Consider the following 25,657-nt stretch of genomic DNA (forward strand, 5'->3'; position numbering starts at 1 on the left):
TTCTGAGGACTCAGCTGAGGAATATGGGCTTCCTGCTCTGACAATGGGGAGCAAACCTAGGTTCTGGAGTGGTGAATCGGCCAGGGTCTGGCCAAAGGAGCAGGCCCAGCGTGAGTGACGTAAGGCTTCGCTGTGGAGAGCAGGGCCACCGCCCGTGGAGCTGCAGGAGAAGCCTGAGCCAGGCTCGGCCTCTGCACCTGGGGTCGGGGCTGAAGCTGCTCGCGGTGGCCTGAAGGGGGAGGTGAGGACAGGCCAGCACCAGGGGGACACACGGAGCCCGTGTCTGGCCTTCACCACCGTGGACTCCCCGACACTGGTGACGTGCGGGAGGAGCTGGCACTCTCTTCATTGGAGGGCCCCTCGCTCGGGGCTCGGAGCAGCTTCAGGCGGCCTGGCAGGAGCCCGGGGGCTGCAGTGACCATGGGGGAGGCCCCGCCGCCTCAGTGCTGCCTGCCTCGGCCTTGCAGTCCCCTCCAGACTCTCTCGTGCTCAACCTGAGCCAGGACCTGGGAGCAAAGAGAGCTCTGTGAGGCCTGGATCCGACCTAGTTGGAACGCCCCAGTCCAGCGCCTCCACACGCCTGCTTACCAGCACTCTCTGTGGTGATTAACTTGGCAGCAGCCAGTGAGGGACAACTGATCAGAAAATGGAAGCTCTAGCAATCTCTAGTAGCTCCTGGGCGAACTGTAAGGTTTGGGGTCCTCACCAGCCCGTTCAGGATTCCTCAGTCTTTCCCCTCCTTCCAGATGTGTGGGGTGGTGGGCATCCCCTTCCCACGTGATCCTCCCTGGCCTGTGATTGCATTAGCGTGTGTGCTGGAAGAGGAAGTAACACCTCACTTCTGAGTGGAAGCTTTAAGAATCCTCACAGGCCTTGTCATTTTTCCCTTCATTTTTGCCATTTTTACCATTAATGTGGTAGTTACTTTATCACCCTGAGGGCCAAAGGATGAAGTTGATGAGGTACATGCCCCAAACAACCTCTGAGGACCTGCAGCGTAAGCGAGAAGAAAAATCTTTGTGGTTTTAAGCCACTTAAATTTTGAAGTCATGACCACAGTGTAACTAGCCTGTCCCGCCTGATGGACTTAGAGAACCACAGGAAAGTGGGACATCTTCCTGGAGAGGAGATCGCCTCTCAGCAGAGCTATGGCAGCAGCTTTCACCTCTGCGTTCCTCAGGCTGTAGATGATGGGGTTCAGCGAGGGGGTCACGACCCCATAGAACAATGCAAGAAGCTTATCCAAGTTGAGGTCCTTGGCTTTGGGCTTGAAGTACATGAAGGAGATAGTCCCATAGAAAATCACCACCACTGTGAGGTGGGCAGAGCAGGTAGAGAAGGCTTTGTGCCGGCCGGCAGTAGAGGGCACCCTCAGGATGGCAGTGAGGATGAACACGTAGGACAAGAAGATGAGCAGCAGCGGGGCCAGCGTCAGGACAGTTGAAGCCGCCATTATTAGCAGCGCATTGAGAGAGATGTCCCCACAGGCTAGTTTCAGCACCGCCAAGATCTCACAGAAAAAGTGGTTGATGACATTGTGGCCACAGAAGGGGAGGCTCCAGGTGAGAATGGATTGGAGAAGGGAGTTGGCAAAGGCTGTCCCCCAGCTCAGCGCTGCCATCCACATGCAGGTCTGCCGGTTCATGAGCTCTGAGTAGCGAAGCGGCTGGCAGATGGCCACGTACCGGTCACACGCCATCATGGCCAGGAGCACGCACTCTGTGGAGCCCAGTGCCAGGGTCAGGTACATCTGCAGGGCACAGCCAGGGAAGGAGATGGTGCTCTGGGTTTCCAGGAAGTGGACCAGCATGAGAGGCACGAAGGAGGATGTGCCACAGATGTCCATGAGGGCGAGGTTGCTGAGGAAGAAGTACATGGGTGTGTGCAGGCGGGGGTCCAGCATGTTCAGCCCAATGAGGAGGGCATTCCCCAGCACGTTCATGGAGTAGATGCCCAGGCAGAGCACAAACAGGACCATCTCTAGGTTGTGGTGGTCATGTAGCCCCAGCAGGACAAACTCTGTCACAACCGACTGGTTTGCCCCATTCATCTCAGTCTCCATTCATCTCATTCTCCCACTTTTCCCATCTGCACCATGAAGGTGTTGGGTAAAGCACCAGTGGGCCTGGGAGCCAAGCAGCGTGGATGTGTGGCCTGGGGCCGGTCAGCCTTGCATCTGGAACTCAGGTTCACGATCGGAACAATGAGAGAGGGGACTTCAGGTCTTCAAGCCAGCCCCCTAAGTTCTATAGTTCTGGTGTAACTTACAGGAGATGGGGTCCATTCTAATCACCTAGGCTCTTCTCTCTTTTCCCCAGGAGGGTTCTGTGGAGACAATAGAGTGGAATTCACGTTTCCCATACTCCTTTTTGTGTGTGTGTGTGTGTGGTTGGCAGTTAAGAGGAATCATGTTTACTAGCTTATGACTTCATGTGAGTGAATGATGCCCATAGGACTTCAGATGCATTCACTCACTGAGGATTTGATGAGTACCTGCCTTTTGCTGGGTGTTCTTTAGATGCTGGACTATAGCAGTAAGAGAAATACATGGACAAAAAGAGGCCACAATTGTGAGAAGGGCTGCTCCTCTTTCTCAAATTAAGTGAGATGAACTTGGGAATACAGGTGGGTGATGAATGATGGTCACCTCATTCCTTCGGGCATAAAGGTTGAACATTTCTATTGCATAGGATGCACAAGCCTTATTTCTGGTATCCCTCCTTAAGATCAGAGACCATGCATTGATTTTTAAAAGAATATACAAGAATATACATATCCCAATAGAGCCACAGGTCACAACATTTAACCCTGGCCCTAAAACCCAAGTGAGTCTCCTCTTGGCCTCCATATAGCTTTTTAGGATAAATGATATTGACAGTAATATTACACAGAAGGGAAAGGCAGGTTGTAATCTGGCAGAGGTGTCCTGGGTCACTGACCAGCTCTATAAAGGGAGCGGGGGAAGAGGCCACAACTTTGCCCAGGAGCCTCCATCTCTCTTCTGAGCTGGTCCCAGCCCTTTGGGAAATGCCAGTGTCAGGAGGGAGCCAAGTGTCAAGTGTTAGATGGACAGCTGTCTTGTGGCCCCTGTCATCCCTGGTCTGAGGGACACATAGGACCCCTCCCTCCGTCCCTTCACAGCCACCCCGCCTGTGAGGCCAGTGTCCTGTCGGCATGAAAGTCCTGTCTGTCCTCAGGGCAGGACATTTCCCTCACCATGTGCGTGCTCAGTCATCCAGTCGTGTCCCACTCCTTGTGACCCCATGGACTGTATCCCGCCAAGCCCCTCTGTCCATGGCATTTTCCAGGCAAGAGAACTGAAGCGGGCTGCCATTTCCTCCTCCAGCTCCCCTTCATTCCTCTTGCTCAGTTGCATCTATCATTGTAGGGCCCGATGGACTCACCCTCTTCTGAATGAACCACATGGTTTCCCAGAGCTCCATCTTTGCCCAAGAAGTTCCCTTCTGCAGGCAGGTCCTCCGTCTCTTACCCAGTGGAGGGACTGCTTCCCCTCTTCAGAGTGCGGTGCATCTCTTCTCTCCCCTTGAGCCCTGCCGAGTTACCTCTCCCTTCCTCCTCCCACAGCCCTTGGCCAACCTCTGTTCCTGGCTGCACACCTGTCTCCTCTGCCACACGTGAGAGCTGACTCCATCACCTCCTTCCAGCGTCTCACACAGTGATGCTGCCACGGGCAGTCCCCCAACAGATCGTCAGCACATGACTCAAACCCAGCATTGCATGACAGGTTCAGCACTACCCAGACGTGTGATGGTGACCAAGTCACTTGGGCTTTGAGACTCAGTTTCCTTTGGAGCAATGGGGATTCTGTGTAGTCCAGATGAGACGCACAGAGATAAGGTCTGGGGAGTCTCCTAGCAATGCTACAGATCAGAGACTACACTTTCAACCACGGGACATGCTGGATCTCTCTCCCCACCTCCCAGATAAGACCTCCAACATCTCTCATGACCCCCTTCTCCCTGGAGCCTGTGCTGTTTTCTCCTCTCCAACCTAAATCAAGATCATTGTTAAGGGAGTTCATGAAACATACAAGGGTAGTTGCTTAATCTGGGTCAGTCATTAACCATAAATCTAATCCATGTAAACATTTTAAGGTAGGGATTCTCTTGCTGAAGTTTGGCAAAAGGTAAATAACTGCCTGTGTGATGGCTTCTTCATTCACTCATTGAGGAAATTATTATTGAGCACCTACTATGTGTGGGTGCTGGGAACACAGAAGAGGCAGATGTGCCTTCTGCCCTCACAGTCTTTACACTCATCCCCTTGCCTCTTGGTGACCTTGGTCATATCCCTCTCTCTGGGCTTTAGAAACATCTAGATTTTCTTTGAATCTGGCATATAAAGACAAAATACAACTTGAGGTCAGGAAAGCAGAACTTAAAAGGAAGCATTTCTCCTAGGTCATGACTTCATGTGGCTGGATTAAGCCTGCAGTTTAATTTAAGATTTCATGATAAGAACTTGGTGTTTATTGGGTGTGTTGCTACAGAAAGAACTGGCAACCTCCAATTGTGACCCTGGATACAGGTATGGGGAGAGTTTTCAGGCAGATAAAAGATGGGATACCACATAACTGTGCTTTTCTCTTCCCCACCCTTGTCTCCATCAGAGAGACCAGGTGGGAATGGCATGGACATGGGAGGGCTTTGTCATGAGCCTCTGGCCTGTGCCTGCCCTCACCTCCTACACATCCCTTTGTGCTTGCTGCTCCAGTCTCAGCAGACCAGTCCCCGCTGGTGGACAAACACCACAGCTCCTGTTCCCTCCCTCTTCTTCTTTCCTCAGACTGGAGCCCCTTTCTCTCCCACCCATCCTCCAAGTCTCAGCTCATATACACCTCCTCCGTGGGGCTGCCTTCTGAGACGTCTCCACAGCACTGACCATCCTGACACCATGACGCTCACACAGCCATTAGCACAGTTGGTTTCTTGTGTTGTCGTTCCCTCTCACACGATAGACTGTGAGCCACGGAAATCCAGGGGCTGTGTCCAGTTTACCCCCAACCTCTCCCGTGCCCCACCCAGGAGCTGCCATGTGGGATCCAGTGCTTTCCTTCTGCTACAGTCCTGAGCCCAGATTTCTGACCTTAAAATCACTCTCCTTTCCTTTTACCCACATGCACACGCAGGATGTGATTGCCAGGAGGACTAAAACAACAACCTCTCATGAGTGCAGGTTCCCACAGCACCATTGCCAGGATACACGCCATTTCAGGGCCCAGGATGCCCACCTGGGGCTCACAGGGTCCCTGCATGGGGGGTGCAGCCTTGGGAGTGCCATCTCCTGCATGTGAGAACTTCTCTCTGAAGAGCTAGATGAGGACAGCAGTGGGTTTCCTTGCAATTTAAGAGTCTTATCAGAACACATTCTTTCAGACATTAAGAAGATCCATGAGGCAATAGGCTTATGACCCCAAAGAAATGAGATTCTGTGTTTAGGAAATGCCATGCTTCCAGGTTACTGAGCTCGGACGGCAACATGGGCTCAGTCTGGGACCAGAGGCAGCAGCTGCAGTTCATTCAGTCCATCAGTGAGGATGAACTGGGTTTTGGCTATATTCAAAACGGATACCCAACAAGGACAGACTGCAGAACACATGGAACTCTCCTCAATGTTACGCGACAGCCTGGATGACAGGAAGGGGCTGGGGATGAATGGCTACATGTGTGTGTATGGCTGAGTCACTTCCCTGTTCACCCGAGACTACCACGATATTGATTATCGGCTCTACCCCAATACAGAAGTTTAAGGTTTGAAAATAAAAAAAGATTTTACAGTGGAGCAAAAAAAGATGAGCACAGTTTTCCTATAGTAACACACAAACTCATGATTTTAGTGTCTTACCAGGACAGAGGTTTAGCTCTCACCCTTCATATGCATGGCAGGTTTTCAGGGGGCTGTGTTCCAGGTTGTCACCCTCAGAGATGCTGGCTCCACCCTCTGGGACATCGCCAGTTCTCCCAGCTGGGGAAGAACACAGCAGAACACCGCACACCAGCAGGTCACTGCGCCGACCCAGAAGCGAGAGGCGTCCCATCTGTCCACAGCCCACTGCCCTGTGTAATCCTACCGCACGCCCAGAGGCAGACCAGACGCACTGCAGGGCGGTGGGTACTATGGAGTTAACACTGGACTCGGGACACTACTCTAGCATCTGTCTGCCAGGTCTCACGCTCCATCATAGCCTGGATAATCAGGTTTACAGAGTGATAGGAACCTGTGTGTCTCTGAGAATCACTAATTCTCTCCCCAGTGTTACTCCTCCTGAGAGGCAGGGTGATGCCATGGAAGGAGCCCTGACCTGGGAATGAGGATCCAGGTTTGATTCTTGCCCTTGTTCGCTTTCTCCTGAATGACCGTGGTTGAGTCTCTTCTTGTGTGAAATGGAGCCATTCATTATGTGATCTCTGGTACTCTGGACCATCTCCAAAACATTCCCTCATCTTTCTAGGAACTTTGGACCCAGGTAAATATCATGTGAGTTTCATTGGTTGGTAAATCTAGTTTGAACAATTTAATACTCATTTTAAGCTTCAGAAATGATTTTAAAGGAAGGTGAGGGGCACAAAAAGAAGCAGCTCCTGTTACGATGTCCCAGAAGTGCCCGCATCTGCATTCCCCCATCACTCCTCCTCACTGTGATGGCAGAGCCGGTGAGGGTGGGCTTTGGAGTCAGACCGCCAAGCCCAGGTCTGACACCTGCCACTTGCTCATGGCTTTCTCAGCCTCAGCCTCCTTACCTGTAGGGATAAGAGTAGCATCTCCTCATGGGATGATTTTGAGGATACAGTGAGAGGTCTTAGCACAGAGCTTGGCCCAGGGTGAATATTCAGTAAGTGGTAACTGGTATTATTAATATCATTATGTTCCCTTCTCCAAGCAGATATTCTGGTCTCTGTATGTTTAAAAAAGATTTCATGAGACGAGTCAACATGCCAGATGGATTCTCCTTGCCTCCTACCTGTTGGCCCACTGACCTGGGTGTCAGCAGGTGGCTGAGCAGATGACAGGTGTGGTGACCCAAGGCTGGGGCGAGCAGAGTGAGGAGTGCTGAGTGCATTCCCAGCAGAGACGCTGCGCTTGGGTGCCAGGATCGAGGCCCTGAGCCCCCGAGGCCCAGCCTCCTGGTCCCCTGCCACGGAGACATCTCTCCTGCTCCCTGCCCTCAGGGACCTTGCAATCCCTGCCCAATTTAAAGTTCAGACTCTGCAAAGACACAAGTTTGCAGACTTGGCATGATAGGTCTTCAGAGAGCCTAGGTTTCTTTTGCTGCCCCAGAAGGGCTCGGCTGGGTGAGGTGGGCACAGGAGAGACCCTGGACAGGAATCTGAAGACCGGGTCTCCCTGCAGCCCTGCCCCTTGGACCTGAGTCTCAGGAGCTGTGTCCTTCAGGTGGGGGTCCTGGGCTATGAAATGGGGTGTCTCCTGGCAAGAGTGGTGTGGGAAACTGCACTCATGAAAGGTTGTTGTTATAGTTTAGTTGCTAAATTGTGTCCGACTCTTAAGAGACCCATGGACTGTAGCCCACAGGCTACTCCGTCCATGGGACTTCCTACACAGAAATACTGGATTGAGTTGCCATTCCCTTCTCAGGGGATCTTCCTGACCCAGGGATGGAATCTGTGTCTCCTGCATTGGCAGGCGGGTTCTGTACCACTGAGCCAGCAGCGAAGGTTAAGGAAAGGGATTGCTGTCCAGGGTGAGGCCTGGACCCTTGTGGTGGCATGAAGTTGGGGGTTTATGGTCGTGTGAGTGTCTGCAGGTCCCTTTCTGTTTGCCTTCCCGTGACATTCTCTCTCCTTCACAAGAAACATGACAACCTGAGGCAGCGCAGGGACTAAGGATCAGCCTCAAATAACACAGCCGCTGTTGCAGATTCTCCCATTATACTATGATTTGTCTCTTGGAACATTTTTTCAGGAGCACAGGTCAGAATTAAATATTGGAGGATTGTCAGCACTCATTCTCCAGGTGCTCAGGACTGGGGCCGTCTTGCCACCCTGTGGATGCCCCAAACAAGCTCCTCGCCAGCGCTCCCACCTCCTCCAACCTGCTTGTCTCATCTTGCCCATCTCTCAGAGCGTCTCTCAGGGTGGTGCAATATCTCCCCAAAGAACCCAGAAGTTCAAGCACCAAACCACAGTCTCCTCCTTCCTCCACCATTGTTGCCATCAGCCCAATGTCCCCAGGAGCTCTCAGCTCCACGCTCTCTGCCTGACCGCCCATCTGGGTCAGGTTCCATCTGGCCGCCTCACTTTCTGCCCTCAGGCAGGGGCCCTTCTCTTGTGAGCTCTATCTGGAGCCACGTGATCTTCCATTTCTCAAAAATAATACTACTTTTAAGTTCAAAGTCATGTTCATTTTAGAAGTATTGAACAATGTTGGAAAGAATAATTAAGAAAACAGTATTTATAGAATCCCATCTCTCAGAGGAAATAATAGTTAGCTAACATGTTGCCTGATTTTTCTAGCATTTTCTATATATATACTTATTCATATATCCTAAGAAAAATACCTTTAAACTTAGGATTATACTGAGTACAAGGTACATGTACTACTTTTTTCTATTAATTACAGTGGGAGCATTTCAAATTATCAAATATTCTTCAAAAAGTAAGATTTCTAATGGCTGCGTCACAGTCTATCATTGGGTTCCACCAGGACTTATTTAAACATTCTGCTATGGTTGCCCTTTAAGAATTACCAATTTTTGTTACCACAGATAACTCTGTGAGTAACATCCATATATATACTTTACATCCATCTTTGCACCTCTAGTAATTTTGTCAAAGTAATTCCTAGAAGTAAAGGTGTCGGGTCAAAAGGTATGACATTTAAAATCTTTTGATTCATACCCATAATCTAAATAGCTGGGATTCAGGACAGAGTTAGCTGAGCACAGAAGGCCCTGAAGAGGGAGACAGAGCTGAGACAGACCCTGCTCAGGAAGGAGGGTTCAGAAGGGGCTTTCTGGAAGGGGGCTGGGTGGAGGCATTGAGAGAGGATTGAATGAGTTATCAGAACCCTACGATGCTGAGGGACTGGTCTCTATGGTCCCCAGTGTCCATATTGCATTCCTCACCTGTGATTTCCATCACCCCATCTGATCCCCAGCCGGGAAAGCTCTCAAAACTCTAGTATAGTGCCTGGCCTGGTGTGTGATAAGTGTCCAATATATGTTCCCTAAAGGTCCAGAGGTGTATGGACTTGAGAGGCAAGAGCAAGGGGGAGACAGAGGGGTGGGAAAGACTGATATTCACGGGGAACTGTGTCTGGAAGGTGTCTGTGGGTGGAGTGGGGTGGAGATAAGAAGCCAGTGATGAGGCTGGGCAGGTGGATGGGATCTGGCTTTTATCCTAGGAAAGACAAGCAATGGTGACCTTTAGAGATTTAAGCAAATGAGTAGCAATACTGGATTGGTGTGGTTTTTTGTTTTCTTTTTTAAGACAGGTGTTTTTTTTTCTTTTCTTTTAGTTTTGCAGAGGATGGATTTTAGAGTCTGGCATAGCTGTTGCACTATCTGAGAGAGAGGGGAGGTTGTGGTGGCATCAGAGGAAGGAGACGACTGACCAGGAGCTGCTGTGAGGTGGACGCTCTGGGCCATGGTGACCGATTGGCTGTGTGGGGCGGTGAGGGTAGAGGACGCCCCTGATGACTGCCCGGTTTCTGGCTGGGGACTTAGGGAGTGTGGGTGCTGTTCCCTGAGAGGGTGACAGCCCTTTGGGGGCAGAGGGGTGAGTTCAGCTGTGGGCAGTTTAAGTGTGAGGTGCCTTTGAGGAGGGGAAGGGCCAGCAGGAAGACCTCACCGGGCAGAGCAGCTGAACCAGGTCTGCAACCCTGGTCTCCTGGCTGCACAAATGGGGGTCCTTTGTGTCTCCTCACTTGTTTCGGTGATGTCCTGGAAGGCAGGGCCGTGGCCACGAGATCCTGCTGCACCCACTCATGTCTGTCCACATGTTCAGACTAAGCCCCTGACTGCCTGGAGCAGCACAGGATCCAGTCCCCAGGTGTGACAGCTGACAGCTTCTGAGTGACAGTTGAGGTCAGTAACCCTCTCTCGGGAAAGCTCTGTGTGAGCTGAGGAGACAGGCCCCCATGGAGTCCTGCCCTCGAAGCGCCTACATTGTTGTGAAATATCATGGATGCAAAGGAGACAGGGATAGATACCGAGGGAAAGGTTCCAAAAAAGTGCAGTGGGACGCAAAGGAGAGAACCGCTTTAAAGGGCCAGGAAAGGCTGTGTGGGAGAGACGGGGTCTAAGCTGCCTTGACAGCAAAGTCCCAGGTCTCACCAGAGAACAGCATGAGCAACCAACCAAGATGCGACACAGTCAGACACGAGCGAGGGGTCGACTGCGTGCAGAGGTGAGTGGGATGTCGGACTGAGAAAGCAGAGAGCCCGGTTGTCGAGTTCTGAGGACTCAGCTGAGGAATATGGGCTTCCTGCTCTGATAATGGGGAGCAAACCTAGGTTTTGGAGTGGTGAATCGGCCAGGGTCTGGCCAAAGGAGCAGGCCCAGCGTGAGTGACGTAAGGCTTCGCTGTGGAGAGCAGGGCCACCGCCCGTGGAGCTGCAGGAGAAGCCTGAGCCAGGCTCGGCCTCTGCACCTGGGGTCGGGGCTGAAGCTGCTCGCGCTGGGTGAAGGGGGAGGTGAGGACAGGCCAGCACCAGGGGACACACGGAGCCCGTGTCTGGCCTCACCGCCGTGGACTCCCCGACGCTGGTGACGTGCGGGAGGAGCTGGCACTCTCTGCATTGGAGGGCCCCTCGCTCGGGGCTCAGAGCAGCTGCAGGTGGCCTGGCAGGAGCCCGGGGGCTGCAGTGACAATGGGGGAGGCCCCGCCCCTCAGTGCTGCCTCGCCTCGGCCTCCCTGTCTCCTCCAGACTCTCTCGTGCTCAACCCGAGCCAGAACCTGAGAGCAAGTAAGCTCTCGGAGGGCCGGCTCTAACCTAGCTGGATACTCTAGTCCAGAGACTCACAAGCCAGCTAACCAGTGCTCCCCGGGGTGATTAACCTGGACGCAGCCAGTGAGGGACAGCTGGTCAGAAAATGGAAGCTCAAGAACTCTCTTGTAGCTCCTGGTTTGAGTGTAGGGTAGTGGCATTGTCACCAGGCTCTTCAGGAATTCCTCAGTCCTCCTCCTCCTTCCAGATGTGGGGTCGGTGGGCATGCCCAACCCTTGCTGTCAGCTCCAGCCTTTACCTCACATTGGGCAATGAAGTGGAAGTGGTAGTAAGAGGTCATTTCTGAGTGGCAGCTGCAAGAATCCACACTGGCTTTGTGATCTTCTCTTCTTCTTTTGCCATTTGACCAGCAGTGTGCCATATGGTAGATGCTTTTTCATCTTGATGCCCACAGGATGAAAAACATGAAGTAGATCCCCCATCCAGTCTCCGATAGACCTGGAGAGTGAGCAAGAAAAAGAACCTCTGTGTTTGTAGTGAAAGTGAAGTCGCTCAGTTGTGTCCGACTATTTGCAACCCCATGGACTGTAGCCTACCAGGCTCCTCTGTCCAAGAATTTTCCAGGCAAGAATACTGGAGTGGGTTGCCATCTTCTTCGCCAGGGGATCTTCCCAACCCAGGGATCAAACAGAGGTCTCCTGCATTGTGGGCAGAAGCTTTTACCATCTGAGCCACCAGGGAAGTCAATTTTGAAGTCACACCACAGTATAGCTAGTTCCTGGGTGGCACTAGTGGCAAAGAATCCCCCTGCCAATACAGGAGACAAAAGAAGTTCTGGTTCAATACCTGGGTCAGGAAGATCCCCTGGAAGAGGACATGGAAACCCACCTGAGTATTCTTGCCTGGAGAATGCCATGGACAAAGAAGCCTGGAGGGCTAGAGTCCACAGATTCCCAAAAACTTGGACAGGACTAAAGCGATTCAGCACCCACACACCTGCCTGACAGACTTAGAGAACCACAGGAAAGCGGGACATCTGCCTGGAGAGAAGATCTCCCCTCAGCAGAGCTATGGCGGCAGCTTTCACCTCTGCGTTCCTCAGGCTGTAGATGATGGGGTTCAGCGAGGGGGTCGTGACCCCGTAGAACAACGCAAGAAGCTTATCCAGGTTGAGGTACTTGCCTTTGGGCTTGAAGTAAATGAAGGAGAGAGTTCCATAGAAAATCACCACCACTGTGAGGTGGGCAGAGCAGGTAGAGAAGGCTTTGTGCTGGCCGGCAGTAGAGGATGGCAGTGAGGATGAACACGTAGGACAGGAGGATGAGCAGCAGAGGGGCCAGCACCACGACAGCTGAAGCCACCATTAATAGCAGTGCATTGAGAGAGATGTCCCAACAGGCTAGTTTCAGCACTGCCAAGATCTCACAGAAGAAGTGGTTGATGATATTTTGGCCACAGAAGGGGAGGCTCCAGGTGAGATTGGATTGGAGAAGGGAGTTGGCAAAGCCTGCCCCCCAGGTCCCTGCTGCCATCCACATGCAGGTCTGCCGGTTCATGAGCTCTGAGTAGCAAAGCGGCTGGCAGATGGCCACGTACTGGTCACACGCCATCATGGCCAGGAGCATGCACTCCGTGGAGCCCAGCGCCAGGGTCAGGTACATCTGCAGGGCACAGCCAGGGAAGGAGATGGTGCTCTGGGTTTCCAGGAAGTGGACCAGCATGAGAGGCAAGAAGGAGGATGTGCCACAGATGTCTATGAGGGCGAGGTTGCTGAGGAAGAAGTACATGGGGGTGTGCAGGCGGGGGTCCAGCATGTTCAGCCCAATGAGGAGGGCATTCCCCAGCACGTTCATGAAGTAGATGCCCAGGCAGAGCACAAAGAGGACCATCTCTAAGTTGTGGTGGTCATGGAACCCCAGCAGGACAAACTCCGTCATGACCGTCTGGTTTGCGCCATTCATCTCAGTCTGCATCCATCTCATTCTCCCTCCTTTCCCATCTGTACCATGAAGGTGTTGGGTAAAGCACCAGTGGGCCTGGGAGCCAAGCAGCATGGATTGTGACCTGGGGAGGGTCCACCCTGCGTCTGGAGCTCCGTTTCACCATGGGTACAAAGAGAGAGGGGACTTCGGCTCTGCAAACCAGTCCCCTCAGTTCTGTAGTTCTGGTGTAACTTACAGGAAATGTGGCCCATTCTAATCTCCTAAGCTCTTCTCTCTTCTCCCCAGGCTGACCGAGGGGAGACAAGAGAAAAAATTCATGTATGTTGAGCTCTTTTTGAACCTGCAGTTTTCTTGGCTGTTAAGAGGAAACATGTTTTCTAGGTTATGACTTCTCGTGGCTAATGATGCCAATATGATTTCAGATGCATCACTCACTGAGGATTTGTTGAGTGCCTTCCCTGTACAGGGTGTTTAGGTCCTTGGTGATAGCAGAAAGAAAACTACGTGGACAAAAAGATGCCACATTTGTAACAAAGGTTGCTCCTCTTTCTCAAATTAAGTGGGATGAGCTTGGGAGGGCAGGTGGGTGATGAGTGATGGTCACCTCATTCCTTTGGGCATAAAGGTTGAACATTTCTATTGCATAAGACGTACAAGCCTTATTCAGGTGTCTCTCCTTAAGATCAGAGACCATGCATTGATTTTTACAAGAGTATATACGAATATATGTACCCCAATAGATCCATTGGTCACAACATTTAACCCTGGTCCTAAAGGCCAAGTGAGTCTCTTCTTGGGATCTGTTTTTAGGATAAATGATGTTGAAAATAATATTTCATAGGAGGGAAAGGCAGGTTCTAATCTGGCAGAGGTGTCCTGGGTCACTGACCAGCTCTATAAAGGGAGGGTGGGAAGCGGCCACCGTCTTTGCCCAGGATCCTCCAAGTCTCTTCTGAGCTGGTCTCAGCGCCTTGGGAAATGCCAGTGTCAGGAGGGAGACAAGTGTCAAGTGTTAGATGGAAAGCTGTCTTGTAGCCCATGTGATCCCTGTTCTAAGGGAGGAATGGGAACTGATGGTGAATTTTAACCTATCAGAAGATGTATTTATACTTCCCTCCATCCCCTCACACCTAGATGACTTGAGGTCAGTGTCCTGTGAAAACATCAGAGCCCGGTCTGTCCCTCAGGGCTGGATATATCCCTGAATTCTCCTGCTAGTTATATTTATCTCTCATGTAGGCCTGTGGGCCCAGCCTTTTCTGAATAAACCATGCCCTTTCCCATAACTACATCTTTGCCCAAGAAGTTCCCTTTTGAAGGCATGTCCTTCCTTGCTTCCTCCTCTTCAGAACCCAGTTCATCTCTCTTCCTCTCCCACCTGCTCCCCTCTCCTCCCACAGCCCTTGGCCATACCCCCTGTCCCTGGGCTGCACACCCGTCTCCTCACCACAGCACAAAGCAGACCCTCTCTGTCTGCCTCCCTCCTGGGTTTCATACAGCGAGTGCTGCCAATGGCCGTCCCACCACAGAGAGTCAACACGCGATTCAAAAACCCATTGTTGACATAGAAAACCCTAAAGATAGTATCAGAAAATTAGTAATTTAGAATTTAGCAATGTTTCAGGATATAAAATCAATAACAGAAATCACTTGCATTTCTATATACTAACAATTAAAAAATCAGAAAGAGAAATTAAGGAATCAATCCCATTCACCATTGTAAGAAAAAGAATTAAATATTTAGGAATAAACTTACCTAAGGAGAGAAAAGAACCATACACAGAAAATGATAAGGCACTGATGAAAGAACTCAAAAATGACATAAACAGATGGAGAGATATTCCATGTTCCTGGATAGGAAGAATCAATATTGTGAAAAGGACAATACTACCAAATGCAATCTACATATTCAGTGTGATCCCTATCAAATTTCCAATGACATTTTTCATAGAACTAGAACAAAAATTTCAGAATTCATATGGAAACACAAAAGACCCCAGAGAGCCAAAGCAGTCTTGAGAAAGAGAACGGAGCTGGAGGAATCAACCTTCCTGTCTTCAGATGATACTACAAAGCTACAGTCATCAAGACAGTATACTACTGGCACAAAAACAGAAATATAGACCAATGGAACAAGATAGAAAGCCCAGAAATAAACCCATGCACCTATGGGTCCCTTATTTTTGACACAGGTGGCAAAAATATACAATGGAGCAAAGACAGCCTCTTCAATAAATGGCGCTGGGAAAACTGGACAGCTACATGTAAAAGAATGAAATTAGAACACTTCCTAACACCATACACAAAGATTAACTCAAAATGGATTAAAGATCTAAATAGAAGACCAGAAACTATAAAACTCTTAGAGGAAAACATAGGCAGGAAAATCGATGACATAAATCAAAGCAGGATCCTCTATGACCCACATCCTAGAGTAACAGAAACAAGAACAAAAGTAAGCAAGTAGACCTGATGAGACTTGAAAGCTTTTGCACAGCAAAGGAAACTATAAGCAAGGTGAAAAGACAACCCTCAGAATGGGAGAAAAGAATAGCAAATGAAACAACTGACAAGGGATTAATTTCCAAAATATACAAGCCACTCATACAACTCAATACCAGAAAAACAAACAACCCAATAAAAAGTGGGAAAAACATTAAACAGACATTTCTCCAAAGAAGACATACAGATGGCTAACAAACACATGAAAAGATGCTCAACATTGCTCATTATTAGAGAAATGCAAATCAAAACTACAATGAGGTATCACCCCACACCGGTCAGAATGGCCATCATCAAAAAGTCTACAAATAATAAATCTGGAGAGGGTATGGAGAAAAGGGAACGCTCTTGCGCTGTTGGTGGGAATGTAAATGGAGACAGCCACTATGGAGGATGGTAAGAAGATTCCTTAAAAAACTAGGGATAATACCACCAAATGACCCAGCAATCCCACTCCTAGGCATATACCCTGAGGAAACCAAAATTGAAAAAGAGACATGTATCCCATTGATCATTGCAGCACTATTTACATTAGCTAGAACATGGAAGCAAACTAGATGTCCATTAATAGATGAATGGGTAAAGAAGTTGTGGTACATATACACAAAGGAATATTCACTTCAGTTCAGTTCAGTTGCTCAGTCATGTCCGACTCTTTGCAACCCCAAGAACTGCAGCACGCCAGGCCTTCCTGTCCATCACCAACTCCTGGAGTTTTATCCAAACTCATGTACATTGAGTCGATGATGTGATCCAACCATCTCATCCTCTGTCATCCCCTTCTCCTCCTGCCCTCAATCTTTCCCAGTGTCAGGGTCTTTTCAAATGAGTCAGCTGTTTGCATCAGGTGGCCAAAGTACTGGAGTTTCAGCTTCAACATCAGTCCTTCCAATGAACATATTCCTCAGCCATAAAAAGGAATGCATTTGAGTCAGTCCTAATGAGGTGGGTGAACCTTGAACCTATTATACAGAGTGAAGTAAGTCAGAAAGAAAAAGATAAATATTGTATTCCAACACATATATACAGAATCTAGAAAAATGGTACTGAAGAATTTATTTCCAGGTCAGCAATGGAGAAACAGACATAGAGAACAGACTTATGGACATGGGGAGAGGGGAGGAGAGGGTGAGATGGATGAAAGGAGTAACATGGAAACTTATATTATAATATGTAAAATAGATGGCCAACAAGAATTCGCTCTACGGCTCAGGAAACTCAAACAGGAGCTCTGTATCAACCTAAAGGGGTGGGATGGGGAAGGAGATGGGAGGGAGGTTCAAAACAGAGGAGATATATCTATACCTATGGCTGATTCATGTTGAGGATTGACAGAAAACAACAAAATTCTGTAAGGCAATTATCCTTCAATAAAAAAAAATAATTAAAAAAAATCATAACACAATAGCTTCATCACCAGCCTAACTGTATGATGTTGACCAAGTCACTAGGCCTTTGAGACTCAATTTCCTTCTGGAAAAAGGGGATTCTGTGTAGTGCAGATCAGTCTCACAGAGTAGAAGGCTGCTGATCCGTCCAGCAGCAAGGCTCCAGATCAGAGACTGCACCTTCAGCTATCAACACCTGCTGAACCTGTGCTCCCTGCCCCCTGGACAAGAGCTCCAGCATCTGCCATGATCCTCTCTCTCCCCAGAGGCATGCTGATTTTCCCGCCTCCAGCCTAAATCAGGATGATTGTTAAGGGAGTTTATGAAACATATGGGGTAGTTTTTTAATCTGGGTCAATCAGTGACCATATATCTTACCCATATAAACATTAAAGGTAGGAATTCTCTTGCCGAAGTTTTGCAAAAATGGTGAAGAATTGCCTGAGTGCGATGGCTCATTCATCCACACATCCAGCAAATTATTGTTGAGCACCTCCTATGTGCTAGGTGCTGGAAACACAGCCGAGGCAAATAGGGCCTTCTGCCCTTGCAAGGTTTATAGTCATCCCCTTGTCCCTTGGTGACCTTGGTCCTATCCCTTCCTCTCTGCGGGCTTTAGAAACCTCTAGAATCTCTTTGAGTCTAGGATGTAAAGACAAAATAACCCTGAGGTCTCGGAAGCAGAGGTTAATAGGGAGCCTAGGGTTGCTGGTTGACCTTGAACCTTCAGGAGCGACATGGCAACTCTCTGGAGGCTGAGTGTCCTTTGCGGTGCCAGAGAAGGGTGAACTCTGTTCCCCCGAAATCCAGTGGTCAGACCAGCTCCTTTCTCAGCATTTCTCCAGGACCGACCTGCCCAAGGATGGTGTGGAACACAGCATATTCACCTGTCTGCCAGCCACCATGCTGGTTCCATGGCTGCATCTCTCCACTGGACTGGTGAGAGGGTTGTCAGTGTTTTGCTCCTGGGCCTACTTCCAGCTGCTTATTTGAATCCTTGTTCTGCGATGGACTAGTCTCTGGCTGCAACCCTCACTCTTCACAGTCCCTGGGGCATTGGACAAGTTGTTACTGGCCATGGTCAGGGGGATGCAGTGCAGAAGGCTGCCAAGACAGCCCTATTGGTGCTCTCGGCTTTCACCTTTGCTGGAGTCTGTTACGTCAACTATCATGACGTGGGCGTCTGCAAAGCTGTGGCTATGCTGTGGAAACTCTGACCTTTTAGACTTAATACCTTGAGAATTGATTGTACACCTCCTTGCCTCTGCTCTGTCATGCCATTTCAACTCACAATAAGAAAGAAAAACATTGGTGAGACAAACCTCTTCTCCTAATCACCTGATTGTTTTTAGCATTTAATCGTTGAACAAAGATTGAGGGAAGTTGGATCTTAAGAAATTATAAGACTGAATTCTGTATTCTGGGGAGCTAATGGAGTGTCTCAGCTTTTCACAAGTCACATAGTATAACTGAACATTATATATGAGCTTTTTGCCTTTTAATTTATCAAACTCTTAGAGGGAATTCAGCTTTCTCAATATCTGATCAAACATCTATATTTGTCCTAGGATGATGGAGAAAGGGAAAGACAATTCATAAGTAAAGACTGCAGAAAATTAGGCAGTGTTTAGTTTTTGTAAACCTTCCCCTCTGTTCATTTGATACCAGTTACTGAGGGTTACATGTCTTAGGGAAATTTGAAAATTAGAAATGCTGATATTTCACATTACTGATTTCTAAATCCTAGGAAGAAGAGCCTGGAGAGTTTCTGAATGTAGAGAAATTCCATTTAGGGCAGAGGTCCCTTTATAGATGCTTCAAATTGTTACAGATTCTAAACGAAGACTTAATGCTCAAATGTGTTTATCTTACTTGTCCGAAAATAATCTCTCCACAAATATAAAATTATAAGTGATAAGTTGTTGATTTCCCACTGGGAATTTCTAATGTTAAAATGTATTCCATGAAGGTAATTTTAAAAAATAAAATAAAATGCTGCATAATAAAACAAAACAAAACAAAAAAACCCGAGTCTAGGTCATGACTTCATGTGGCTAGATGAATCCTGCCGCTTGAAATGGCAGCCCACTGCAGCACTCTTGCCTGGAAAGTCCCATGGATGGAGACGCCTGGTAGGCCTCTGTCCATGGAGTCACAAAGAGTTGGACTGGTCTGAGCGACTTCATGTTTCATGTTTCAACGTAAGATTAAATTCTCAGAACTTGGTCTTTCTTGGTGTGTTGCTACAGAAAGAACTGTCAACCTCCAGTAGTGACCACAGATACAGGTGTGGGGGAGTTTTCAGGCAGATAAAAGACGGGATACCGCCTGACTCTGCTTTTCTCTTCCCCACCATTGTCTCCATCAGAGAGACCAGGTGGGAACGGCATGGACATGGGAGGGCTTTGTCATCAACCTCTGGCCTTTGCCTGCCCTCACCTCTTACACATCCCTTTGTGCGGGCTGCTCCAGCCTCAGGAGACCAGTCCCCGCTGGTGGACAAACCCCACAGCTCCTGTTCCCTCTCTCTTCTCCTGCTTTCCTCAGGCCGGAGCCCCTTTGTCTCCCACACATCTTCCAAGGTTCTGCTCACACCCACCTCCGCTGTGGGGTCACCTTCTCAGACGCCCCCACAGCACTGACTGTCCTGACACACGATGCTCACAGCTGTGAGCTCGATCAATCTGCTGTGTTTGTGAGACATCTCACTGTGAGCTGCAGAAATCACAGGCTGTGTGCGATTTACCCCCAGCCCCTCCAGCACCCCACACAGGAGCTGCCATTTGAGATCCAGTGCTTTCCTTCTGCTAAAATCCTCATCCCAGATTTCCCACCTTGAAATCACCCTCCTTCCCCTTTCCCCCGTGTGCACCCACAGGATGAGACTACAGGGACGAGAGATTTGGGGGTTACATTTTCTCCGTGCAAGAACAACTGCTCTCTCTCAAGAGCTGAATGAGGAGACAGGTGGGTTTCCTTGCAATTGAAGCAAATCTGATCAGAACATTTTCATGGAAATCAGGAATAGCCCATGAAGCTGTAGGCTTGTGACCTCAGAGAAATAAGGCTGTGTCTACAAAATACAATGATGCCAGGTTACTAACAGCTTGGACTGCAACACGGGCTCAGGCTGGCCCCACAGACAGCAGCTGTGGTTCTCTTGGTCCATCGATTAAGATGAGCTGACTTTTGGCTATTTTCAAAATGGATAACCAGCAAGACATATTGCAGAACACATGGAGCTCGATCCACTGTTATGTGCCAGCCTGGATAGTGGGGAGGGGTAGGAGGAGAACGGGCCCATGCACCTGTATGACGGAGTCCCTTCCCTGATCACCTGAAACTACCTCAATATTAATGATTAACCTCAATGTTAATCAGCTATATCCCAAGACAAAATCAAAAGCTTAAAGTTTGAAAATAAAAAAGATCTTACAGTGAAAAAAAAAAAGAGATGAGCAGACTCATGCTGCAGTAACACACAGCCTCATCATTTTAGCGGCTTGCCAGAACAGAGGTTTAGTTCTCACCCTTTGTGTAGATTGCAGGGGGCTCTGTTCCAGGTTGTCTTCCTCAGAGACCCTGGCTCCACCCTCTGGGACATCACCACTTCTTACAGTTGGGGAAGAACCCAGCAGAACATCTTACACTGACAGGTCACTGTTCTGACCCAGACGTGAGATGTGTCCCATTTGTCCACAGCCCGCTGCCCTGTGTAATCCTCCCGTTTGCCCAGAGGAGGAGGACCAGACACGCTGTGGAGCAAGTTGGTAGAATGGTGTTTTGCAGTAGACTCAGGAAAACACTCTAGCATCTGTCTGACAGGTCTCTCATTCCGTCATGTCCTGGAAAGTCAGGTTTACAGAATGATAGGAGATTGTGTGTCTCTGAGAATCACTGTCTAATTCTCTCCCCAGTTTTACTCCTCCTGAGAGGCAGGGTGATGTCATGGAGGAGCCCTGGGCTGAGAGTGAGGATCCAGGTTTGATTCTTGCCCTTGTTCCCTTTCTCCTGAATGACGTTGGATGAGTTTCTCCTTGTGTGAAATGGAGCCATTCAATATGTAATCTCTGGTACTCTGGACCTTCACAAAACATTCCATCATCTTTCTAGCAACTTCCAGCCCAGGTAAATATCATGTCAGTTTCATTGGCTGGTAAATCTAGTTTGAACAATTTAATATTCATTTTAAGCTTCAGAAATGATTTTAAAGGAAGGTGAGGGGCACAAGAAGAAGCAGCTCCTGTTACATGTCCCAGAAGTGCCCGCATCCACATTCCCCTGTCACTTGAACTCACTGTGATGGCAGAGCCGGTGAGGGTGGGCTATGGAGTCAGACCACCAAGCCCAGGTCTGAGACCTGCCACTTGCTAACGGCTTTCTCAGCCTCAGCCTCCTTACCTGTAGAGATAAGAGTAGCATTTCCTCATGGGATGATTTTGAGGATCCAGTGAAAGGTCCTAGCACAGAGCTTGGCACAGGGTGAGTATTTAGTAAGTGGCAACTGATATTATTAATATCATCATGTTCCCTTCTCCAAGCAGATATTCTGGTTTCTGTATGTTTAAAAAAGATTTCATAAGAATAGTCAACATGCCAGATGGACTCTCCTTGCCTCCTACCTGTTGGTCCAGTGACCTGGGTGTCAGCAGGTGGCTGAGCAGATGACAGGTGTGGTGACCCAAGGCTGGGGAGAGCAGAGTGAGGAGTGCTGAGTGCATTCCCAGCAGACACGCTGTGCTGGTGAGGGCCAGGATTGAGGTCCCAAGGCCCCGAGGCCCAGCCTCCTGGTCCCCTGCCACGGAGACATCTCTCCTGCTCCCTGCCTTCGGGGACCTCACAGTCCCTGTCCAATTTAAGCTTCAGAGTCTGCAATGACACAAGTCTGTAGTCTTGGCACGATGGGGCTTCAGAGACCCCCGGTTCCCTGTGCTGCCCCAGGAGGGCCCGCCTGGGTGAGGTGGGCACAGGAGAGACCCTGGACAGGAATCTGAAGACTGGGTCTCCCTGCGGCCCTGCCCCCTGGACCTGAGGCTTGAGGGTTGTGACTCCGTGGCCTCGGCCTGGGTGTCCTGGGTGTCTCCTGGCAAGAGAGCTGTGGGCACCTGCCCTCATGAACGGTTAAGGAAAGTGAATTGCTGTAGAGGGTGACGCGCTGGACACTTGCTGGGGAGGTGAAGTCAGGGATGAGGGGTGGGTGAGTTTCTGCGGGTCCCTGGCCTTTCTCCCTTCCCCTGCCTTTGTCTCTCCTTCACATGAAACAATGAGACCTTGACACAACCCAGGGCTTAAAGAGCAGCTGTAAGTAACAAGGCAGCAACTGTGAACTCCCCATTTACTGTGATTTCTCTCTTGGAATGTTTTTTTTTGTCAAAACACAGGTCAAATAAAATATTGGCATTTGTCACTGCTTATTTTCCAGCTGCTCAGGACTGGGCCCATCTTGGCACCGCATGGATGCCAACCAACATCCAGACAAGCTCCTTGACAGCACTCCCGCACCCCCAGCCTCCTTCTCGGATCTTCCCAGTCTCTCAGGGTGTGTGTCAGGGTAGGGCGCTGTTCACCCAAATCAGCCAGAAGCCTATCAGGGCCCCTCAGTCCCCGCCTCCCTCAGCCACCTCTGCCATCAGGTGACTGTCCCCAAGATTCTCAGCTCCAGGGTCTCTGCCTGACCGCCCACCTGGGCCCCGCCCCATCTGCGATTCCTCACTTCCTGCCCTTGGGCGGGGGCCCTTCTCCTCTTTCCTCTATCTGAAGCCACATGATCTTCCATTTCTCAAAAATAGTATTTTTAAAAATTCAAAACCATGTTCATCTTAGAAGTATTGACCATTATTGGAAAGAATAATCAAGAAAACAGTATTTATCAGTAATCCCATCTCCCAGAGGAATCAATTGTTAGCTAATATTTTTTATAGTTTTCCACAATTCTCTATATACACACTTATTCATATAACCATAAGAAAAATACTTTAAAAACTAGGATTACACTGAATACAAACTTATTTGTTCTGCCTTTTCCTATTAATTACAGTGTGAGCATTTCAAATTATCAAATATTCTTCAAAAGATAAGGTATCTAATGGCTGTGTCAGAATCTGTCATTGGGCTCCACCAGGATTTATTTAAACATTCTGCGATGGTTGCACTTGAAGACTCTTGCAATTTTTTTTTTACCACAAATAACTCTTGGATAAATACCCATATATAAACCTTTGCACCTCTGGTAATTTTCTCAGAGTAATTCCTAGAAGTATAGGGTGGGGTCAGAAGGTTTGATGGTTTTAAATCCCTTGATTCATACCCATAACTTAGAGAGCTGGGATTCAGGACACAGTCAGCCCAGCACAGAAGGCCCTGAAGAGGGAGACAGAGCTGAGACAGACCCCGCCCAGGAAGGGTGATCAGAAGGGGCTTTCTGGAAGGGGGGTGTGGGCACTGAGTGAGGACTGAGTGAATTTCCATAATGCCATGATGCTGGGGAGGTGGTCTCTCGAGTCCCTGGTGTCCATATTGCATTCCTCACCTGAGATTGGCACCATCCCGTCTGGTTCCCAGCCAGGAAAGCCCTGAGAAGACCAGCATAGTGCCTAGCATGGTGTGTGGTAAGTGACCAGTATATGTTAGCCAAAGGGCCAGAGGTGTTTGGACACGAGAGAGCAAGGGGGAGACAGAGGGGCAGGAAGGGGCATGATATTCATGGGGAAACTGGGATGAGTTCAGAGAGTCTGGAATGTGTGTGTGGGTGGAGTGGGGTGGAGATAAGCAGCCAGTGATGAGGTTGGGCAGGTGGATGGGATCTGGCTTTTATCCTAGGAGAGATGAGCAATGGTGACCTTAAGGGATTTATGCAGGTGAGTAGTATGAGCGGATTGCTGTGGTTTTTCATTTTTTTTTTTTTCCAGACAGGTTTTCTTTTGCTTTGTTTTGTTTTAGTTAGTGCAAGGATGGATTTTAGAGTCTGGCATAGCTGTTGCACTATCTGAGAGAGAGAGGAGGTTGTGGCAGCATCAGAGGAAGGAGATGACTGACCAGGAGCTGCTGTGAGGTGGACGCTCTCAGCCGTGGTGAGCGATTGGTTGTGCGGGGCGGTGAGGGTGAGAGGACGCCCCTGATGACTGCCCGGTTTCTGGCTGGGGACTTAGGGAGAGTGGGTGCTGTTCCCTGAGAGGGTGACAGACATTTGGGGGCAGAGGGCTGAGTTCAGCTGTGGGCAGTTTATGTGAGGTGCCTTTGGGATTCCAGGAGGGGAAGGGCCAGCAGGAAGACCTCGCCGGGCAGAGCAGCTGAACCAGGTCTGGAACCCTGGTCTCCTGGCTCCACATATGGTGGTCCTTTGTGTCTCCTGATTTGTTTCAGTGACTTCTTAGAAGGCAGTGCTGTGGCCATAAGATCCTGCTGCACCTACTCGTGTCTGTCCACAAGTTCAGACTAAGCCCCTGACTGCCTGGAGCAGCACAGGATCCAGTCCCCAGGTGTGACAGCTGATGGCTTCTGAGTGACAGTTCAGTTCTGTTCAGTTGCTCAGTCGTGTCCAACTCTTTGTGACTCCATGGACTGCAGCACGCCAGGCTTCCCTGTCCATCACCAACTCCCAGAGCTTACTCAAACTCATGTCCATTGAGTTGGTGATGCCATCCAACCATCTCATCCTCTGTCTTCCCCTTCTCCTCCTGCCTTCAACCTTTGCCAGCATCAATGCCTTTTCCAATGAATCAGTTCTTCACATCAGGTGGCCAAAATATTGGAGCTTTAGCTTCAGCATCAGTTTTTCCAATGAATATTCAGGATTGATTTCCTTTAGGATTGACTGGTTTGATCTCCTTGCTGTCCCAGGGACTCTCAAGAGTCTTCTCCAACACCACAGTTCAAAAGCATCAATTCTTTGGTGCTCAGCTTTCTTTATGGTACAACTCACACATCCATACATGATCACTGGAAAAAACACAACTTTGACTGGACAGACCTTTGTTGGCAAAGTAATGTGTCTGCATTTTAATACGCTGTCTAAGTTTGTCATAGCTTCTCTCCCAAGTAGACAAGCATCTTTTAATTTCATGGCTGTGGTCACCATATACAGTGATTTTTGGAGCCCAAGAAAATAAAGTCTGTCACTGTTTCCATTGTTTCCTCATCGGTTTGCCAACAAGTGATCGGACTGGATGCCATGATCTTTCTTTCTTGGATGTTGACTTTTAAAGCAGCTTTTTGAGTCTCCTCTTTCACCTTCATCAAGAGGCTCTTTATTTCCTCCTCACTGTCTGCCAATAGGGTGGTGTCATCTGCATATGTGAGTGGCAGTTCAATAACCACCTGTTGGGAAAGCTCTGTGGAGCTCCAGAAACAAGCCCCCAAAGAGTCCTGCCCTCGAGGCACCCACAGAGTACTGAAATATTGTGGACACGAAGCAGAAGGGCTTCAGTTCAGTTCAGTCACTCAGTCATGTCTGGCTCTTTGTGACCCCATGGACTGCAGCATGCCAGGCTCCTCTGTCCAAGGAATTTTCCAGGCAAGAATAAGGGAGTGGGTTGCCATTTCCTTCTCCAGGGGATCTGCCCAACCCAGGGATCGAACCCAGGTCTCCTGCATTGTAGGAAGGCGCTTTTACCATCCGAGCCACCAGGGAAGTCAATTTTGAAGTCACATCACTGGATAACTAGTTCCCCAGGTGGTGCTAGTGGTAAATAACCCCCCTGCCAATATAGGAGACATAAGAAGTCCTGGTTCGATACCTGGGTCAGGATGATCCCATGGAAGAGGACATGGAAAGACACTTGAGTATTCTTGCCTTCAGAATGCCATGGACAAAGAAGCCTGGAGGGCTAGAGTCCATAGATTCCCAAAGACTTGGACAGGACTAAAGCGACTCAGCACGCACACACCTGCCTGATGGAC

The 25,657-nt window shown here is 49.2% G+C and overlaps 1 protein-coding gene and 2 pseudogenes across 1 annotated transcript; 1 reads left to right on the forward strand and 2 right to left on the reverse strand.

The window, feature by feature from the left end:
* Positions 1 to 1,087: 1,087 nt before the first annotated feature.
* Positions 1,088 to 2,050, reverse strand: LOC133048777 (olfactory receptor 2S2-like). The gene has a single exon (XM_061132538.1). The coding sequence runs from the start codon at positions 2,048 to 2,050 to the stop codon at positions 1,088 to 1,090; it is 963 nt and encodes a 320-aa protein (XP_060988521.1).
* A 9,885-nt stretch (positions 2,051 to 11,935) lies between these two features.
* On the reverse strand, positions 11,936 to 12,887 carry LOC133048778 (olfactory receptor 13C9-like; annotated as a pseudogene).
* A 4,609-nt stretch (positions 12,888 to 17,496) lies between these two features.
* On the forward strand, positions 17,497 to 18,050 carry LOC133048805 (succinate dehydrogenase [ubiquinone] cytochrome b small subunit, mitochondrial-like; annotated as a pseudogene).
* The last annotated feature ends 7,607 nt before the right edge of the window (positions 18,051 to 25,657 follow it).

Source organism: Dama dama, chromosome 29 (genome assembly GCF_033118175.1).
Source record: "Dama dama isolate Ldn47 chromosome 29, ASM3311817v1, whole genome shotgun sequence".
Taxonomy (NCBI): domain Eukaryota; kingdom Metazoa; phylum Chordata; class Mammalia; order Artiodactyla; family Cervidae; genus Dama; species Dama dama.

Bases quoted from the DNA above. Each gene is read 5' to 3' on its own strand.
- LOC133048777 (XM_061132538.1), bottom strand. From the start codon at position 2,050: ATGAATGGGGCAAACCAGTCGGTTGTGACAGAGTTTGTCCTGCTGGGG.